This window comes from Streptopelia decaocto, assembly GCF_964273445.1.
Source record: "Streptopelia decaocto genome assembly, chromosome: 10".
In the NCBI taxonomy this organism is placed as follows: domain Eukaryota; kingdom Metazoa; phylum Chordata; class Aves; order Columbiformes; family Columbidae; genus Streptopelia; species Streptopelia decaocto.
In genome coordinates this window covers 16317447-16337228 of record NC_138665.1, presented here as the reverse complement: position 1 = coordinate 16337228, position 19782 = coordinate 16317447, and the positions used below count along the sequence as shown (strand labels likewise).

General features: G+C 40.5%; 1 protein-coding gene across 4 annotated transcripts in view; it reads left to right on the top strand.

Moving 5' to 3' along the window:
- Window positions 1–19782, top strand: part of AFF2 (ALF transcription elongation factor 2) — a 333326-nt gene that overhangs the window by 160876 nt on the left and 152668 nt on the right. For all 4 annotated transcript variants that reach the window (XM_082062239.1, XM_082062240.1, XM_082062238.1 and 1 more), the window contains exon 4: window positions 17998–18042. In XM_082062239.1, coding sequence (XP_081918365.1) covers window positions 17998–18042 — 45 coding nt within the window. The remainder of the gene's footprint in view (window positions 1–17997; window positions 18043–19782) is intronic.

Here is a 19782-nt window from a genome sequence, read left to right as displayed (position 1 = left end):
TAGAAGAGTGGGATGTTGCTCCCAAAACTTATATTCTGTCTGTTAACATCTACACAAAACAGCCCCATGATGTGGCTTTTCTTTTTAGTCCACAGGTCAGCTCTCCATTTAATTATGGTTAGAATTGGTGAGGCAGGAAAAGATTGGTTCATCCTGTCACTAACAGACAGAGAGACAAAGGAAGCTGAAGGGGTTAAAATCAGTGCTGGATTCAAACATCAGGTTTTCCTTGTCAGATTGTCACAAATGCAGCCATATTTAAATTCAGCTGCTTGGGTTACACCCAAAAGATATCATTGCACTAATGCAATTATGGTAGTGGCTCAGTTGCTGTAAATCACAAAGCTATAGATGGGGTGTAGTTGTCATGTTTTTTGTGATTAGAAGATGTAGAATCTCTAATCGCTGCAACGAGAGGCTGTCATCGATAAAGGGAATCTGGAGCTGGAGAGCAGTATTGATTGTGCTGAGGAATCTGCAAACTCTGTTTCTCAGTTTTCGCACACTTTGAACAGCCTTTCAAGACACCCCATCAGCTTCACACACCCCCCTGCCCTGACCAGAGCTGGAGTAATAAATTAATAGGTTAACTACTGCCTTGCTGAGTTCCTCTGGCAAAAAGGGTGTTCAGGAGATGCTAATTTTTTAGCAATTTCTTGCTCAAAAGGGCATGCCATTTGGTAGATCAAAAGTAGAAATTATCCACTGTATTTCCACATTGGAGTGAGTAACAGCCATTCCTGAGCACAGTCTCACATCAGCTGCTAATGGGGGTCTCAATGCCCCCAGCTGCACTGGTGCCAAACCAGTGTGAGCTCAGTGCAGCTGGGAGAGGCCAACTGGGGAGCCAGCGGGGCTGGGCCCGTGTGCTGGGCCCGTGTGCTGGGCCCGTGTGCTGGGCCCGTGTGCTGGGCCCGTGTGCTGGGCCCGGCTGCTGGGCCCGGCTGCAGCACAAGCCAGAGTTTGCTCCATTGTGCCTTTAAATATCTCCTTGAACTTCTTTGTACATTATATCACTTCTCAGCCCGTAACTGAGAATCAGGCTTTCCCTTGCTCCAAGAAGATGTCAGTGTTTATCATCCATGTTCCTCTTCTTCAAAAAACAAACCAAAACAAGCAAACAAAAAACGACACAACAAAACCCCCCAAAATAATTTATGGCAAATATTCATAAATTATTTGCATTCAAACTGTGGAATTAAAAGGCAGAAATTAATATTAAATTACCAAGTGTGATGAAAACGGGAGGACAGCACTGGATTGTCAGGCTGCTCGGTTGTTTTTCATGCATTTGGCTGTTTGCTTTTCCCTTAAGAATCTCCATGGATCAACATACAAAGAATTTATGTGATTTTTTTTATTATTATGTAGCATATGGTTTTTATAGATTTCATCCACAATCATAGTTCCTTGTGTCGGTGTGTCTGCATGTAGATGTTTGTATGTACACAAATCTGTGTTTAAGCTAATATTCTTTGTATAGAAATACTATACCCTCATGTTGCAGTTTCTCTGGTTTTCACCACTCTCTTATTTATGCTTGGGTGGTCATATTTTGAAATTTCCCCAGGACCAGTTTTTCATGCAGTCACGTTTCTCATCACATCTGAAGGATGTTGTGCTTCGCATGGTAATTAGGTCCTCTTTGTTTCATCTGCTGAACTGCTCTCTGTTACTTCCTGCAGCACACTCACGACTGGAGGCTATTGCTGAAATGTTAGAGCAGTGGAAATTCTCTAGGAGTAAACAGCTTCATGTAACTTGGCTTTTTTTTTTTTATTTTTAATGCTGATTTACACCCTATTTAAACCTTGTGCAATTGTATTTATTCTTGCTGCTTAGAGTAATGCCATTTATTGGAATAATTTATTATTGCATTGTGTGGCTGGTGGGTGTGTATGGAAATCATCTGCGTATTTACAAATACATATGACTTTATGTATAAAAACACACAAGTCTCTGTCTATATCCCTAAGGCTTGAAAATGCTGATGGCTTAGCTGGGAGTGCAAGTTGCTGTCAAGCTTTACAGAGTTTAAGCTTTTACGACTTAAAAGAAAGCTCTGATTGATAGTTTTTCAGGCTGGGTTTGGTGTCTGGGAGGCTGAGCTGGGACTGGGGGGCACTTTGCTCTCTGCAGATACTGGGATGGGCACCACCAGCCAGTACTCCTGCAAGCCTGGCCAGGCCTTTCTCTAAGAAGGGAGTTTCTTCCAGCACAATTTTATACCTCCCTTCTATATGTCAAGTTGAAATTGAGAATTGAGCCCCAAGTTTTTAGCCTTTGTTGTGTAGAAGGAAACTTTCCCAACCTGCACGACCCCATTTGCTGGTGCAGCCAGGTCCTGCATCGTGGGGCCGGCAGGTTGCTCAAGCTGGAACCAAAGGGCAATTCGTTGGAGGTGGCTCAGGCCGTACTGCTGTGCTTACAGATCCTGATGGTGCAGGGGAAGGCAACAGGACCAAGTCAGGTTTGTGTGAGGCTGCTGGGGAACCCCTGCCTGGGGTTCCTGCAGAGAGCAGTTCAGAGCAGGAGCACTGAAAATGCCTGCAGTCATCTCAAGAAATGGGAACTGATCTCGTACCTGACCCCAAATTCCCTTTTAGGTGGTACAGAGCTCTGAAATGACTTTTTACAAAACATAAACCAACGTTGTTATAACGGGGACCATCACACTGAACTACCTGCCCACGGGAGGGCTGGACGGGCAGGAGCTCTCCCAGCAGCTCGCAGTGCCAGGGCAGGGGTGGCAGCAGGGACGTTGTTCACCCTGGTAGTTGAATAATACCCTCAGGTCGATACACGTTGGGTGCGCTGCCCACCCAAGTGGTGCACACATATATACATGGAAGTGCGCACAGGTATTGGAGAGGGAGAGATGCGAACTCTGATGATAGACAGCAAATGCTTTTGTCAACACGTGGGGTTCCTACTGGTTGTTTATCTATTTTTTTCTTAATTAATTATCCCATTAATACTCTGATTATAATGATTGTGTATCCCTTTAAGTGGTGTCCAGATGGAGGTTTACATGACATTTTTTCCTTGTTTCTATGTTCTGCAAACATATTAAGAAAGTCTCTAATATAATATTACCAAACGTCAAGTAAAATCCTGTCTCCTGAAGGGCTGATGAGATCATATGCCTATGACTGTGTGTTATCTTGCCCTGACACATGGAATTAAGTCTTGGACTACCCTCACCTAGGAAGACATCATCCTGCCGGCTTTCTCTCTCTTCTGGTCATTTCAGATACGAAAGCTTTTTTTTCCTTTTAGCCAGTTAAAGCGGGGCCGCTCTCTATAAAAGCCAATAAGAAAAAATTGGCAGCGTGATAATTTCTGAGAGTTTCTTCATTTCATTTTGTTGAGCTTACTGGTAGCATGCCTACAGGCATTTGTGTCAGAAAAAACCCCAACACCTCAGCCCGGTAACAATTCTGTGATTTTAATGAACCGAGTTGTATGTGGAAGGGAAACTGGATTTTCTGTTATCCTGCTGGCAAAGCTGCAGGTGAGGGAAGCCTGAAATTCATCCATACAGCTCTGCAGCTTGGGAAACTTAGCGTCTACAGTGGAAGATCAAATTTAGCAATGCTGCCACAGGCATACTCTTCACTGGGTAAAGTGGCTGGAGGGCCAGGCCCAAAGAGTTGTGGTGAATGGAGCCAAATCCAGTTGGCGGCCAGTCACGAGTGGTGTCCCCAGGGCTCAGTATTGGGGCCAGTTCTGTTTAATCTCTTTATCAATGATCTGGATGAGAGGGTTGAGTGCACCCTTAGAAAGTTTGCAGATGACACCAAATTGGGTGGGAGTGTTGATCTGCTGGAGTGTGGGATGGCCATACAGAGGGATCTGGACTGGCTGGATCATTGGGCTGAGGCCAGTTGTATGAGGTTCAACAAGGCCAAGTGCCGGGTCCTGCACTTGGGTCACAACAACCCCAGGCAGCGCTACAGGCTCGGGGAAGAGTGGCTGGAAAGTGCCTGGCATAGAGGGAGCTGGGGGTGTTGATTGACAGCAGCTGAACGTGAGCCAGCAGAGTGCCCAGGTGGCCAAAAAGGCCAACAGCATCCTGGCTTTATCAGGAAGAGTGTGGCCAGCAGGACTATAGAAGTGATTGTGCCGCTGTACTTGGCACTGGTGAGGCCCCACCTTGAACACTGTGTTCAGTTTTGGGCTCCTCACTACAGGAAAGACACTGAGGTGCTGGAGAGAGTTCAGAGGAGGGTGATGAAGCTGATGAGGAGCATCTGAGAGAACAGGGGCTGCTCAGCCTGGAGAACAGGAGGCTGAGGGGAGACCTTATTGCTGTCTACAACTACCTGAAAGGAGGTTGTAGCATGGAGGGTGTTGGTCTCTCCTCCCAAGTAGCAAGTGATAGGACAAGAGGAAATGTCTTCAGCTTGCACCAGGGGAGGTTCAGATTGGATATTAGGGAAAAATTCTTCTCAGAAAGGGTTGTCAGGCATTGGAACAGGCTGCCCAGGGAAGTGGTGGAGTCACCATCTCTGGAGGTGTTTAAAAGACTTATAGATCAGGCTCTTAGCGACATGGTTTAGTGCTAGAGTTAGGTTAGGTTATGGTTGGACTCGATGATCTTGAGGGTCTCTTCCAACCAAAAGGATTCTATGATTTTTTTTGTTAATTGAGTATACAAATTCTGCAAAATTGTAAAAATCAGAAGCAGACATTTAGGAATTTCCCTAATTGGCATTCCAATTTTTTTAAACAAATTTTATGTTGTTTCTTTCTGGAGCTCCTGCCATTGTTTTATTTTGTTTTCTTACTGGAAGTGTTTTACCCGGTTGGGTTCACCTCCATTTTTGTCACAGTGAAGTTTTTTTTTTTTTAATCAGTGAAAAATGAACAATTTCAAATTTTCAGCTCTCTGAAAAGTTTTTAAAATGTTGCTTTAAGTCCAAATCCAAGCAGTTCCTCTTCCTCCCTCCAATTAAAAATTAACATTAGAGAACAAATTGCCTGTTGTCTTGCTTAACAAGACTAGTTGACTCTTGGTCTTAGATTTGGCTCTCCAAGCCACTGTCTGATGGGGAATTTATTCCCCATCTGTTTCCATTTCTACACTGCAAGTTCAGCCTGACACATGAACTGCAGCACAATTGTGGGTTTTGTGATCCATATTTAATTCACCTAACTTTTGGTCTTTAACTGAGATGCTCTGTTTAAGCAGAGTGGTGACCTTGGTCTCTCTGTGTAGACAGTGCAGAAGTGGGTTCATCCAGAAGGTGACTTTGCCCATAGAAGATCTGAATTAAATGTCTAAAGAACTACTTCTCTAAGACCATGCTGCTGTGTGCTTTAAGCAGTTCCACTGAAAGAAACCTCGCTGGCTTTTAGAGACACGCTGATAATGGGCTCATTGGCTTGTTAGGTCAGACAGCAAACGGATGCTGGGAGGTCCTTGGGGCTTAAGTACCAAGACAGCTTTGTGTTTCTGGGGAGATCATTGCATTTCAAGGGTTTGATGTGAGACATGAGACTGCAAAGTCGTTCCCAAGCTGCATTTATTCCCCTGAAATGCTTCATGTGTCAGACCTGATTTCAGTTTTAAATGGAAATAATAGATAAAAAAGGTCAAACCATTTATTGAGGACTGACATTTACAGCAGTCAGGAATCTCCAGTTGTATACAGCTTTGTGTATATATGTCACTCCTATATGACACCATCCTGCTGAGGATCTCCAAACCTCTACTTTCCTGCTATAACTGGGTGGTGACTAGTTATATATTGCTTATTGTGTTTATACAGATGCGTAAAGAAAGAAACCCAGAACTGAATGAACTTCACCAAAGTTGCATCATACCTTTAGCATACCTTCCTAAATCCTCTCTGTCTTTTTGGTTTGAAAATTCTTCTATTTTTTACTTTAATAAATTTTGTCAGAACGTTTACAGTAAAGTTTGTCAAATAAAACTGTTTGAAGTTACCTACATTTTCTATGAAAGCTGACTGTTAAAGGGCATGTGTCCTTCATCCCACTGTAGGCACTGGCAGTTTTGCATTGAATCGTTGACTGGGTATGTGGATTAAGTACAGTGCAGCAGACTGTAGATTGAAAGTAATAGTCCAGACAGGAGTACAAAGAGAGATTGCTACCTGTGCTTCATCAGGAGCTGGACATAAACAAATCTACCATAGGAAGGGTCACACTGTGCGTGTGAAATAACGCTAGCAGCAGTCCATGGATTGGTAGATCATCTTTGCCATTAAGATCTAAGTAGGAAGAAAGGTAAGGAGAAACACATACACACTCAGTTATTAGTACATGCACATACACCCATGTGTACATACACACATATCATATTTACTTTTTATTTGCTGTAGTTTTCATATTGCTGTTTTCTTCCCATTGCTCATACATTGCTGCAGCGTTATTTCTCAGTGCTTGGAATTAAGGGGCTAATATGCTGGTGCTAAGGATTAAAGGGACCTTGTGCAGATATAGACAGAGTATAAATTATAGAGCAAATACCATAGTACTCTTGAAAACATTGATAAAATAATCTGTCATTGCATATTAGGTATTAGATCCCATGTTCCCTGTTCCCCCTTCCTGCTCCCAAAAAGGAAACTTTTCAGCTCTGGATAAAATGCCAAGTACTACTAGTCAGCCCCAACTGTAAAAATGAAGAAAAAAAGACATCTAGGTTTTAATGAAACATGTCTTCCAAGTTTACTTAAATGCTTGTTTAGATTGCTTTTGAGATTAGTCTAAGAATAATAAACTGTTAGGGAACTTCCTGGGCAGCACCAGAATATCAGAACAAAGGATTTACAACTCACTGACTACTTAAAATGGTGATGTTATTTTGAGATTCAAAAGTCTTTTTTCCTTTATGACAACCTGTTGGTGAAGAGAAAAGGCTGTCTATGGGTCCTTCAGATTCTGGAGTTACTCTTGATAGTGTAATACACATGGAACGGTTTATTTAGCTTGAGTTAGGAGCTTTTACAGATCTGCATTGTCTTCTGTGCAGATTTATTTTTCTGCGCATAGCATCAGTCAGAATAAATAGAGGGATGGGATCTGCCCTGGCTGCTGTAGGGAACTTCCCTGAAGCGTCCCCAGTCTCCTAATAAATCAGTGTCTTTCTCAGTCCATTTCTGATGGGACCCGGCAGCAGGTCAGCATCCTTGGGTAAAGAAAGGCTTCCTGAAGTGAGCAGCAGTCACAGAAAGCAAATTAATGGAAGCTGGCATCTGCTGATCTCTTTGACAATAAGGAATTTTGCTGCCAACACTTAGAAACCATTGGAAATGGTCTCCATTGGAAACCAGATTTCGACTTACTGCCCTGGGCTGCCAGAAGTATTTCAGCATAAAATGCTAAAGTAAGTTGAACTTTCAATTATAATTTCAATGACTGTCTAGTGAAATGGATTAATGCTCTGGCACTGCACCTTTGAGGCTTTGGCTCGAATCTTGTAGGATAAAAATCTGTCTGCTTTGACAGTTGAAAAGGTCAGAAGTGAAATAATGTCAGGTGGTCTTAGCCCAATTCAATGTCTCGATTAAGAGGTAGATGTAAAAGTTGTTGATGTGGGATATCATATCAGATCCTTTGCAAAAATATAAATTTTATTTACATTTTATCAGCAAAATTAGATGCAGACAGATGCATTCTGGAGAGGTGGAGCTTGGTTCAGACATTAGGAATATAGGGTTTCTTAATGAGCAAAATATAGGTTACAATATGCAGTATCTTCAGCTAAAAAACCTGTATCCATTGTGAAATTCATTTCCTGATGCTTGGCTGTGTCAGGCATAGTTCTTGCTTAAGTATTTTTTTTTAAAGTTTAATTTGGGAATTTTTATTAGCTGAGAGTGTATAGAAACAACATGTTTTTTCTCACTGTTCAGGCAAGACAAGGGGTCCCTTCAATTTACTTTTTGAAACTTCTGCAATTCAATTCCTAAGCTTATTAAATAGGATTGTGGTTAAGGAGCAAAATATGGGTATTTGCATAATGCATTTTTCTCTTATTTGGATACACATGTATTTTATATGATGATAACATATAAATATAAATTGCTTCTCCAGACATCCCTGTGGAAAGGTCACTATGGCAAAAATTTCTAGCCATAGTAACAGGATTTTTTGGGGGAAAAAAGGAACAGGAAAGGGTTTGAGGCTGTGTCTCTGTGGTGGGGCTGGTGGCTGACACAGTTGCAAAGTGCTTTTGCTGCCTTTGATTTATCCCAAGCCCACTTCTCACCAGCTCTCCTGACGCGTCCCAAGGCCTTGTCACTGCTCTTGGCTGCAGATTGTTATCAATAAGAACCACACATACGAGACAGTGCAAATTGGAAATCAACTGTCATGGCATGCTACGTAAATTATCCAGTTCTGGTTGGTAATCTATTGCAGATGATTAAATAAGTGAGCAGTTATGCCCTTTTCAGCATTGGTAGGCATCTTTGTTTTATTTAATTCCCTGTTCTCTCCATGTGTATGTGGTGTGTCGTGGGTTTTTTTTCAAGTTTGTCTCGGTCTGGAGGCAAAGAAACCACAGTCTCCATGTGATCACGATGCAATGACAAAGCTAATGGAACTGTACATATGTTGTAAAGATTAATTGGCATTCAGTTAGGCCCCATAAAGCATGGCATGCCATGCGTTATCCTCTATTCTGCCTTCAATTTATAGTGTGGTTCAGTTCTCATAGTGGATGCAGACTGAAAAAAGTGTATTTCTGAAGTATAAAATGTGTACTTTTTAGTAAGCTGACCTTCCCAGTGACAAAACCTTGGAAGATCTTTAGAGATCCAGATCCGCCATAATTGTCGGGCGGTTGTAACACAGTCTTGCTTTTCTCTGCTGAGATCTACTAAGTGTGGAGCAGAGGACCATTGAAACCATAGAATTACCTTTTATTTGTTCTATAGAATTTTCTGACCAAAAAGAAAGGTGACACGTGGAAGCCGCGGGGTTTAAGTGCGGTGCAGAACCAGCAGCCGTGGCTGCGAGGGCGCTGGGCCGCGTGGGGCCACATTCTGCCGAGCGCTGGCAGGGGAGTCAGAGAGGCCAAGCACCCTGATTGCAAACCATTATTTATAAGAGAACAAAGTGGTAATTTTGCAACTATCACGGCTCAAATGTGGGACCATTTCCCTAGTAATAAAACTATTACTCTGTAACTGTTTACTTATCAGGAGACCATTACGTGATTGATGACCTGAAAATGGAGGTTATCTTTCGATTCATTTGAAATGCAAACTGACTAGAAAATCTATAGTTATTGCAGCATATTTTTAAGCAAAATCAGGCACCTACATTGACCTCCTATTTACATTTCTTTGAGAAGAAAAATCACATAAAAGCTATCAAGAAACGCATTTCACAGCAAGCAAATTAATTGGTTTTACTGTATTTGAATGGAGGGTTTGTCAAATAAAACATGCCATGACAGTTAATAGTGTCATTTAGAGGCAGAAAATTATTGGCTTATTTGTTATTGGATAAAAGGAAGGCAAACACTTTGTATTAGGAAGTTTTAATGTGTTTAAAATCCTCATTAAGGATTTATGGACATTCTTGCTTAGCATAGCGCCTCATTAATTTGAGGCTAAACAGTTACTTCTGTGTTTCCATTCCAGTTTTTTTTTTCCCCTTTTCTTTAATTAGATCTCGCATTAGAGTTTGGTCTCTACACCACTGGAGATGTAGAATTAATTAATGTGATTTATAAATCTAATGGAAGTGAGTTATTCTTAGATATCTTTTCATTTTAGTGAGCAGTTTAACTGCACACAGCATAAGTGCGCACAGATCTAAGAGATTTTGGGAGCTCAGGAAAAGTATGCGACTTCTGCATTGAATACATTTAGCAGCATCCCTTGGCATTAATAGATCAAAGGGTTTTAATTAGAAATGTAACTAAAAGAGAGGCCATAAAGATCCCATTCAAAATCAGATTTTCTTTGTTCTAAGTTCCGTACTGTCCAAAAAGTGTGATTGTAACTCTCCTTTTGTATAATAACCACGACATTCAGTGGCAGTTAGATTAACTGTGTATTATTATTTAATGAGCATAAGATCTGGTTCTTAATGTGGTTTGAATTTGGACCAGTCCAAATAAAGACATAATCATTAACTGTACTATTTTGCTGTTATTAATAAAAATAAATGTCTTTTATTTCATATAGGGATTTCATGTATTTGATTGAAGTTTATGAACTGCAAGTTGTGACGGTGATGGAGGCGTAGGAAAACAACTAATTTGCAAACAAGCTCTGAGCACTTAATTTGGGTCCCACCATTGGCCTTGCAGCTGTGCAAACCACTGTACAAATCAAACCCAGGAGTACATTCCTACCTGCTTTAAAAAAAGCCATGGAACAGGTAGCCAGTGCAGTGACCCACCGTAGTCTGGTAGCTACAGGAAAGGTATCATCAGATGTAAATAGATGCTTTAAAAGGTTCCTCTTTAAAACCTCAAAAGAAATGTTACAGTCTGAATTCGTGAGGTCAAATAATGCTTCAGGTTACACTGATGCAACTTCACTGACATCAGCGGAGTTTTAGTCGTGTCACCAAGGCCACAGCCTGACCTGGCGACTCTGCTCCTATTTTAGCACAAAGTTACACGGCTCCTGCCTGATGCTGTTCGCTCTCGTGCTGGGGTGTACGGGGAACAGACACCACATTCCACTGATGTGAAATATATTTAGAGATCCAATTCCAAGTTATATTAAATTTAGACAGCTATGTCTGTTTAGTAAAAGGATTTTGAATGCTTTCCAAGAGGTTCTACTCAAAGGGTTACACTGAGAGTAAATATGGTGTCTAATTTACATCCCCTTAACTTAACTGAGGGCAGATTTGGAAGCTGAACTCCCTTCATACTCCTTTTATACTTACACTGGTTGATTGTCTTCAGAGGAGTTAGATTTCATTCACACTGGTAAAAGTAAGATGAGAAACAGACACTTGATCTTTATTTCTGCCGCACCATATATCTCACCACACCAGAGGCTGCACAGTCTGTTAGGTCAGGCTTTGATGTTGCAAGTGGACAAGTGCACTGTGGCATTTTAGGTCAAGGTACCTTTTATCATCAATTTAATGGAAATGTATAAGGTAACCTCTTCCAGAATAATGTGAAAATACCACGGCACATAAGAACTTGTACTTATTTTATATAAGTAAATAAGTACTTGCAGTCGTTGGAGGGGGAAGGACAGAGAGAGGGAAAAGAAGGAATAAACCAAGAAAGAAAAAAGAAAATGAAGTTCAAAATTTCCTTGCTCTTTGTCGGGATTAAGTGGTTGTAACAGCCTTTATGCAAGCCCGTGTTCTGGTCACAAATTAAGTACTGCAAATGCCACTTTTGTTGTCACCTGGCTGAATTACCAGTTACTCTGGTATTATCATCATGATGAACTTCTAAAATACTATATTGAAAATATTCCAGAAGTAAAACGTGCAGGCTTACCTACGTTAAAAAACTCCCAGGAGAGCTTGAAGTGAGAGATCACTTCATCAGGCTTCTCTCTCTAATAGCGTTTGGCAATTTACTGCATGAAAATAGTGGAGAACCATTGATTTTAAATTGAACATCAGCTTATTGTGCTTTCACGGAGACTATTTCATGCTGATCAACATTGAAATGGTATTGTTAAAAGAAAACATCAAAGACTTGAAAAAGAAAAAAATGGGCTAAATACAGCATGCACCGGAAAGAACAAGAGTAATATAATTGTCACATCAAGGTTAGTCTGGTTTAAAAGTTTCTGTAGCAGAACTAAATGCCAGTGAAAAAACCTTGTCCTTGCAGTCGGGGTTGCTCTGACTGGGAGGTCGTTGTAAACTGCGTTCACTGTAGGGAAATCAAACTATGATTCCTTCTGATTTGTGGGCACCCAAGTGTCCCAACCTTTTCTAACCACCATTTGGTCCAGTTCTTAGGTGACTGGAGAGGAGCATATTAGAGTCCTTGGCTTCTGTGTGAAATTGAAGGTACCCATTGCGGGCAGTTTTGGCTTCTGAACTAGAGACCTTTTGGGAAGTTCACTAAAGTCAGTGGGCGTCTGATTCAGTCACGTTTTGGACCACACTAGTAAGTTGTTTTTCCAAGCTAATGTGCTTTACTCGAGGGAAGAGGCATAAACTTCTCCATCCTCCACTAGAAGAGCAGCACTGACTGCAGGCTAGGCTGTCTTAGTGTAACGAATGAATTAGCTTGGTCCACTTCTTAAAACTTTTTCCTGTTTTCAGGTTCTCCAGTAAATGCATATTAGATACAACCGCTTCTGCAGTATTTGTATTAAGAGGGAACAGAGGAGCAGCTCTCTGTATTTTGTTTTAGGCAATAGTTTTTCTTTCACTCTTAATTTCATATATATATATATATATAAACATATATGTTTTCTCAGACCTTTTAATAAGCCCCAGGAGATATTTTGGGGATCAAAATAATGGGAAATGTAGTCTTCTCATGGTATTTTGGTTCCAGGATGGTGGAGGTACTAAAAGAAAACAGTGGATATACATTATTTGGGGCCCACAAATGTCTCCCTTGAGAATGAATAACCCTGTGAAAAACATGTATATGTATTTGAATACCAAGGGAGCAATTTTATTGGGGTTTTTTGAATACCACCATGTTTGACTTCATTCAGTTTCTTCAAGACCTCAAACATACAGTCCTAATATATGTTGGTGATAACTTCATGAATATCAAATACACCAGAAGAAAAAAATACCACTCAGGCTGCAATATTAATTCCTTGCTCTTTTGCTTCTGGGATTCTTAGTGATTTGTACTGAAGTTAGTAAGGAAGAGCCAAGATCCTCCCAGCTAGTGAGATTAGTTTGAAATCTATTTCAGGTGTCTTTAACACAAATGACCCTTTTGGGATGAAATATTAGATAGGGAACAGACAAAAGCATGAACTGTGCAACTCGAGGGGGTTTGAACAGTAAATGTGAAACACTGTTCTTCGGGAGGAGAAACGTGTGGTCAGATGGCAGCTGAATGGCTGAAATGGGGCAAGTCCTGAAGAGATGGAATGACTGAAGAGGGCAGGTGGAGCCTGAGCACTCAAGGAAATGCTGATGGCAATCAAAGGAAGGCTGGTTTTGGAAAGGTGTGGGTGGATGCTCCACTCAAGGGCAGGTGAAGTACTGTGAGCATGTTGCAAAAATTGGATCATAGGTTCATTTAGGTTGGAGGGATGTTCGAAGGTCATCTAGTCCAACATCTTGCATCTGAAAACCCTGCTATTCTTAGTACTGCTCAATCCATTTCCCATTTGTAATAATCAAAATAAGAAGCAACCTCTTAATAGGAAGGCTGGCAGGAGGTGCAGGCATTCATAGGACCAGGCTTCTGCTAACACGCCTGGTTTGGCTACTTCTGGTTTTCTAAGTGTTTTCATCTTATTGCTGTGTAGTGCACACTGGAAATGATCAATCAAGGCTCATGCACAGGATCTTTTGTGCTAGCAAGTGAAAAATCTATTTGTGTTCGAAGGAGTAAACAGTAGTATGAGCTTCATTTCCCCAGAGTCAAAATGTGTTCCTTGATAAAGGAGATGACAATGAAAGCTGAGGTTTTGATGTATAAGCACATAGGTGCTCATATGCAAGAATTAAGAGTGGGTTCCTGCATTCATTTAACATGCTTCGTTTATCTTTCGGATAAAACAAAGATAGCAAGAAGAGATTACTTGTTGAACGCCAATTGTGCATCAATAAAACCAGAGGGATTGTTCACGAACAGTTTATCCAGATGAAAATGTAGTCGGTCAGTTCTGGCAAAGACATTATTCATTGTGTATTTCTGCTTTCTGACATTGCATTTGAATTTTCAGAACTATTCTGACAAGTCTGTTGGAAGATTTTTTTGCTAACATTTCTGAGAAATGCCTGCTATCAGATGTAAATTACAGGGAAAAGAGACTTTATATGATTTTTCTGTGCCACAAAAACAAAATCTGATCTCATGCAGGTTATAAATTGTCCGGGAGGTAAGAGTGGTCGAGGAACTGTTGAATGAATAAATGGAAGGTTAGATCAACATGACTCATCAGATATTGTAACCATTCACCCCATGTCATTTGATCTGCGTAACATTAAAGGCCACTATTCCCTCACTCTTAGATTTCTGCCTTCCTTCCCGCTCTTTAAAGTTTAGCACTGAGACATCCAAGCCATACATTAAACCTTTGGTTCCACATCATTTAAGTGCTGCTCGCTCTCTTGTGAGACTGAAAAGTAAAGAGAGTCTTATAATACTGGCTTGTATTAGGTGGAATATTTTGACCATCTGACCTTTCCTTTTTTCTTCTTTCCTTTTCTTTAGCAAGCAATATTTAAAAATAAACATAAACCATTTTGATGCAAAAGAATTTTGCCAGGTTAAAATGAAATCGGAAAATGAGTTCAGCGTAGCACGGAGCTGTTGTGAAATCTTTTTGTTTTGATTGAAGTTTTATTACCTCAGGACGTCTGTCTGCAGCTTATGTAATAACCACTGTTCTTCAGTCTGGGATTCATGAACACGCTGCCAGCCAAGAGGAGAGCTCACGATGGGAAATGCAACTACTTGGTCCTACGGAAACCAAATTCTTGGAATCTGCCCTTTCAGCTGAGTTAGATCATGCTGAGCACAAAGGAAGAAAAGCACCGAAAGTGTGCACAAATGTAAGCTGTGCTCTCCTTTTTAGGATCTGATTACTGATGAAAGCTGACGAGGAGGTAGAGAATCACATAATGGGTCCTAAACTACTTGATTTTTATATGATTAGGAAGGTAGTGGTACAGAATGGATGACCAATCTTGAGACTAAACTACAGGAGGAACATGGCATTTTATTAATGGCAGTTGTAATAATTTGTTATAGCACTAGTACTCGAGAAGGTGCTGAATATTGTATCTGCTCTGTTTCATTCTGCCCTGATGAATCTGTGCTTGGATGCCATGGCGTGCCATGTGGGCCTGCTTGCACTTGTTAGCTGAATGCAAGTGTTTATGGACAATTAAACTTGCAATTTTTTTATTTACTCTTTGAAAGGCTGAGAAATTGTTTTTTCTTTTTTATTTTTTTTTCTTCCCAGAATAGACTAAGTTTCTAATAGGTCTGTGCCTTTCAAGTCTCTTAGAAGGTGCAACTGCAGCATGAATTTAGAAAAATTGTCTCATTTCTTAGAAATCCATTAATAGTAATGTACTGAAAGACTCTTACATTGATCTTCTCTCTGATAGCTGTGTTGTAATAATTATTCTTTTAATGTTTGCATCAATCTAAATGTTTTCCTATTCATGCTAGCTCCTACTTGCATCTCCCTATATGACAATCACAGCACTTTGACATCTTGCATTACTTTAATACCAGAGATTCAAAACAAAGCAATGCCAAAGGGAACAAAAGTTCTGTCAAGCCATTAAAATCTTCTTTGCCATTAACACAATTAAATTGATGCATGAGCATTTAAAGTTATTAGCAAGTGCTGCCAGCAGAAGCTGGTTGTGATTGCATAATATATAGTGGGCTTTATTAAAGTAAAATGGTATGTTTATTGTTATTATCATCATTAGTTCTGAAGTAACATAAACTTAAACAGTGCTGTGGATTGGGAGAGGACTGCGAAACAAGTGAGAACGTGCTCTGCCCCCTCTGTTAATAACCAGGGACACAATTATCACAAATAAGACATTTCTAAACAAAGGAATACACAGGGTGTCTCGGTTAAGCATTGCAAATGGCATGTGTAATGGTAGGGAGGGGTGTTAAATAAAGAGAGGACTTCTGTATCTCTGCTGTTCTCACTCTCCCCACTCTGACTCACTCGGCCAGATTTTGGGCTGCTCTTGTTGCTGCTGTGAGAGATTTTGTGGCTGGTGTGTACACTGCAAGCTTAGTGGGGGAGTATTTGTTTTGTTTTCTCATATTCCAGCATACTAATTTTTCAATGAAAACAATGATGATTGTATTAGAGACATATGTATTCCCACTATCCCATTGCATGCTGCAGTTAATACCTGTGCTTGCTGATCTTTTGGTTAAAGTTAACTATATTCCTCGCTGAATGGAGAGTTACTATGAGGGATCGCAAACACAGATTAGAAAGGAATTTACAGATGTTGAGAGGGAACAAAGTGATTTAAGTGAAAAGTAGGGGAATGAAGGAAGGCCAATGCAATGCCAGGATATCAAGTCATGCAGTATGAGGGTGGACTGCATGCCTGTGGCAGCGAATGCTGACCATCCACTGGAAGTTCTCAGCCTGAGTTGGTCAGGTAGAATTTGAGCTGAGCAGAAACTGGGGACAAAAGGCAAGGCTCTTTTTTTGATCAGTTACATGTTTGTGAGTGATATTATGGCAAATTATAATCTGTATTTAAAGTAGATAAAAATCACCAATATCCCTGTAGTGTAGTCGTATTCACTTGAGTACTTCTTTACCAATATATTGAGGAACTGTTGGATATTCAGAGAACAGTGATGGAATAAGCCAAAGGGATGGAAAATCTTGTTTATCAGGAAAGAAGGTAAAAGTTGAACATACAGCATTTTAGAAAACTGGAGTATAATTCTACATGCCTGTGCGTGACGTAAGTGTGAAGGGAAGTAATGAGTTATTTAGAGTAATGGAAAGAGCTCTAGAGAAAGGCCGAGGCGATACCGAAAGCAAAATTTTAACACTTATCACAAAAAGGTCCAAATAGTTTACAACACTGTTCCATATTTTATTAAGGAAAGGGTGGGAAACACATTTCCCTACAGTTTTTGGGTCAGTACTAGAAGATATGGGGAAAATGTGCTATATTAGCAAAGCGTGAACTTTGTCATCTAATAGGTCTTTCTGGTCTTAGACTTTTGTAGCTGTGTGGATTTATTCTTGAAGCTTAGTGCTGGCTGAAATATAGGAGAAAAGCCATGGTCAGTGCTTTTGGTCGAGCTTTATAGCAGATTAGGATGACAGGGATTAAGTTTAGTCATGAGTATCTTTTAGAAAACTAGTTACAAAGGGCAATAAGGTAGAAGCATTGGGCAGAAAAGTCTCACTGAATATTTATGGTTAGAAGCACTTGCCTCGTTTTTTGATACCTTCCTGAATATTGTCTGTTCCTCTTCTGCTGTACTCCCATGATAAGAACCCATCATAACTACCTGCAAATGCTACGAAATGGTTGTACATACAGGTCATATCTGCCTTTTGTTTATATAATTGTTCAAAGTATTTGGAGATGTGCGACTCTTTCATGTCCTTGCAATGAAGAATTGTAGCAAGTGCTGTAAGTACCATTTTAACAAGTATTTTCAATTGGAAGATGTTAGGGGTGCCACTGTGTGTGTATTGTTGTGTGCATAGACATATCTCATTTTTCTTCTGCGAAAAGGAATATCTTTCAAGCCTCTTGAGGTGGATTCCTGTGTGCTCTTCAGTCGATACTAAACCTGCAACAGGCTGATGAAGTGAGGGACAACAAAATCAGCAACCACTTTTAAAGTCCAACCAATATTTTACTATAGTGTATGTTTAAGTTTTAAGAGCTGTCTTGGCTGTTAGCCTATTAAGCTGTAGGATAAGATACTTGATGATAACCGTGCTCCTGACTGTTATCACCTCTGCCCTTCGCTGCAGCTTGCAGCAAGTTAAACCAAACCTCACCTCCTCTCCGAATGCTGCCGATAGAAGTAACAGTGGGATCTTCTTCAATTACACAAGTTTCAGGCAATTCCAGTGCCAGTTCTCAACTGTGAGGAAATCAGGGTACTTTGTTGCTTCAAAACTGTTGTTAGTAGCACAAAGCAGCACAGGAGAAAAAAACAACTTTTGACAAAATGGGTCTTGCTGAGGATTTACGTTGATCTGAACTGGAAGATTTGGTAGGCAGCAAGCGTGGACACACCAGTCTTCAGTCAGAGGCAATTGCTTGTTAGCTGTTCACCTGTGTGGTTGTACTCACTGAACTTTGCATCCAGCACCTGACTAAACTTTTCTTTTTATTATTTAAACCTAGGTTACCCTTCCCAATGATTCCAGCTGTGTGGAAGAAATATTACGGGTAAGTAATACCCTTTGCTTTTGTATCCTTCGTAAAATTGTAGCGCTGTTATTTCATCTTTCATGGAGAAGGGTCATATGGCTATCTTTAACACTCTAGCTAAATAATAACTTATTAGTGGGTCTGTATTAAAGAGGCATAGCCAAGTGGTAGACCCAGGGTGCTCCTTAGTGAGCAAGGTCAGTTCACCTAATACTCTGCATCTGCCAGCTTGTCTCTGTCAGGATTTATACACATTTCTGTTCCTTTTATAAGCATTCAAGTCTCTGTGAGTCTCTGCAGGACACATTTCTCCCCTACCCTGAGATGGAGTTGCCTTAATTCTCTCACCTATAGACTGAGATACAGTCTTCCTCTTCTTTCCTCAAACTACAGTTGCCCATCATGCTTTTGTTAAAGACCTACAGACTTTTTTCTGGGGGCTCTGGTCTGTTCAGGCTCCCCTTGGAAGTTCTGTGTGAGGAGATTCAGCCTGTCTGCTCCAGATGAAAGGATGACCCTTGGTTTCAGCAGCAACTTGTGCTTTGAGAACCTGATGAAGTTCCCAGCCCTGACAGATACTTTCTGGCTTTTGGGGGCCATTGACATAGGCTCTTCAGAGCCTTTGGGGTTTTGGACCTCAGCTCCCTGATGGCAGCTTCCCTGGGTAAAACAAAAAAGAAGGACTATTAACATTTCCTTCCTGTTGCAGAAGTAAAACAAGGATTACAACACAGTCAAGTCCCAAAGGTGGACAGATGAGGCTGCAATAGTGCACATTTTGACCAACCGAACCATTGCTGTGTGGCCCAAAATGCCGGAGGAAGGTGCTGCCACCTGCCTGGCAGTCGCCCTTGACACCATTTCATGCCTTGAAGTTTGATTGTTTTCTTCTTCTTTTTTTTTTTTTTTTTAAATCAGGGAATTAAGTGACTTAATTCAGTTTCTCCCCTCAGAAAGACACAGTAACTCTTGCAGGTTTCTTGCTAGACTTTACGAGGAAGATGGACCCAAGCTAAGATCTGTGACCTCTGATTTTACAGAGCTTTTTTCAAGCTCAACTTGATTAATGTTTTTTGTAACTGTAGAGGTTTGCAAATCTTAATCTCTGTATTTTTTTTTCATAGAAAAAAAAAGGTTTCATTGAGTTCACGGTCAAAACTTTCCAACAAAGGGGAAAGGTCTTGACTCTGTTCAGACCCCTGAGTCTTCAGAGACAAAATGTCACAGTCTTTCAGATTTCCTGAAACACTTAGCCACTTATGTCATCTTCTGTAAATGCTTTGAGGACTGTTCCTGATACTACAACCAAAGGTTAATGGCAGACCAATCTCCTGTTGATTTTGCTCTTCTAACCAGGATGGCTGAGAAGGTTGTTTAAAAAAAATAATAATAATAACAATAATAATATCTCTTGTACAAATAAGGCCAAGCTGTAAAGGTAGCACAGGCACTTTGCATTTGGTGCAGGTTGCTAATACCAAATTGAAAGATCGAGGTGAATACACTGGTGGTCAGTACACTTTTTTCTGTTCCAAAATCTGGCTTATTTTTTTTAAACCAACGTAATGGCTCTGAAAGTGTGGATAACATGGAAGACAGGCAATCAACTGTGTGTGTGTAATTCACATTTTGTTAATATGGATTTAAATTAAGTTGTCACTTGCTGTGTTCAGCCATTGAAAAATGAGTTCATTGAAATGTTGTGATACAAAGTGCAAATGGGGCAGGAGAACTGACATTTTAAAGCCGATATTCTGA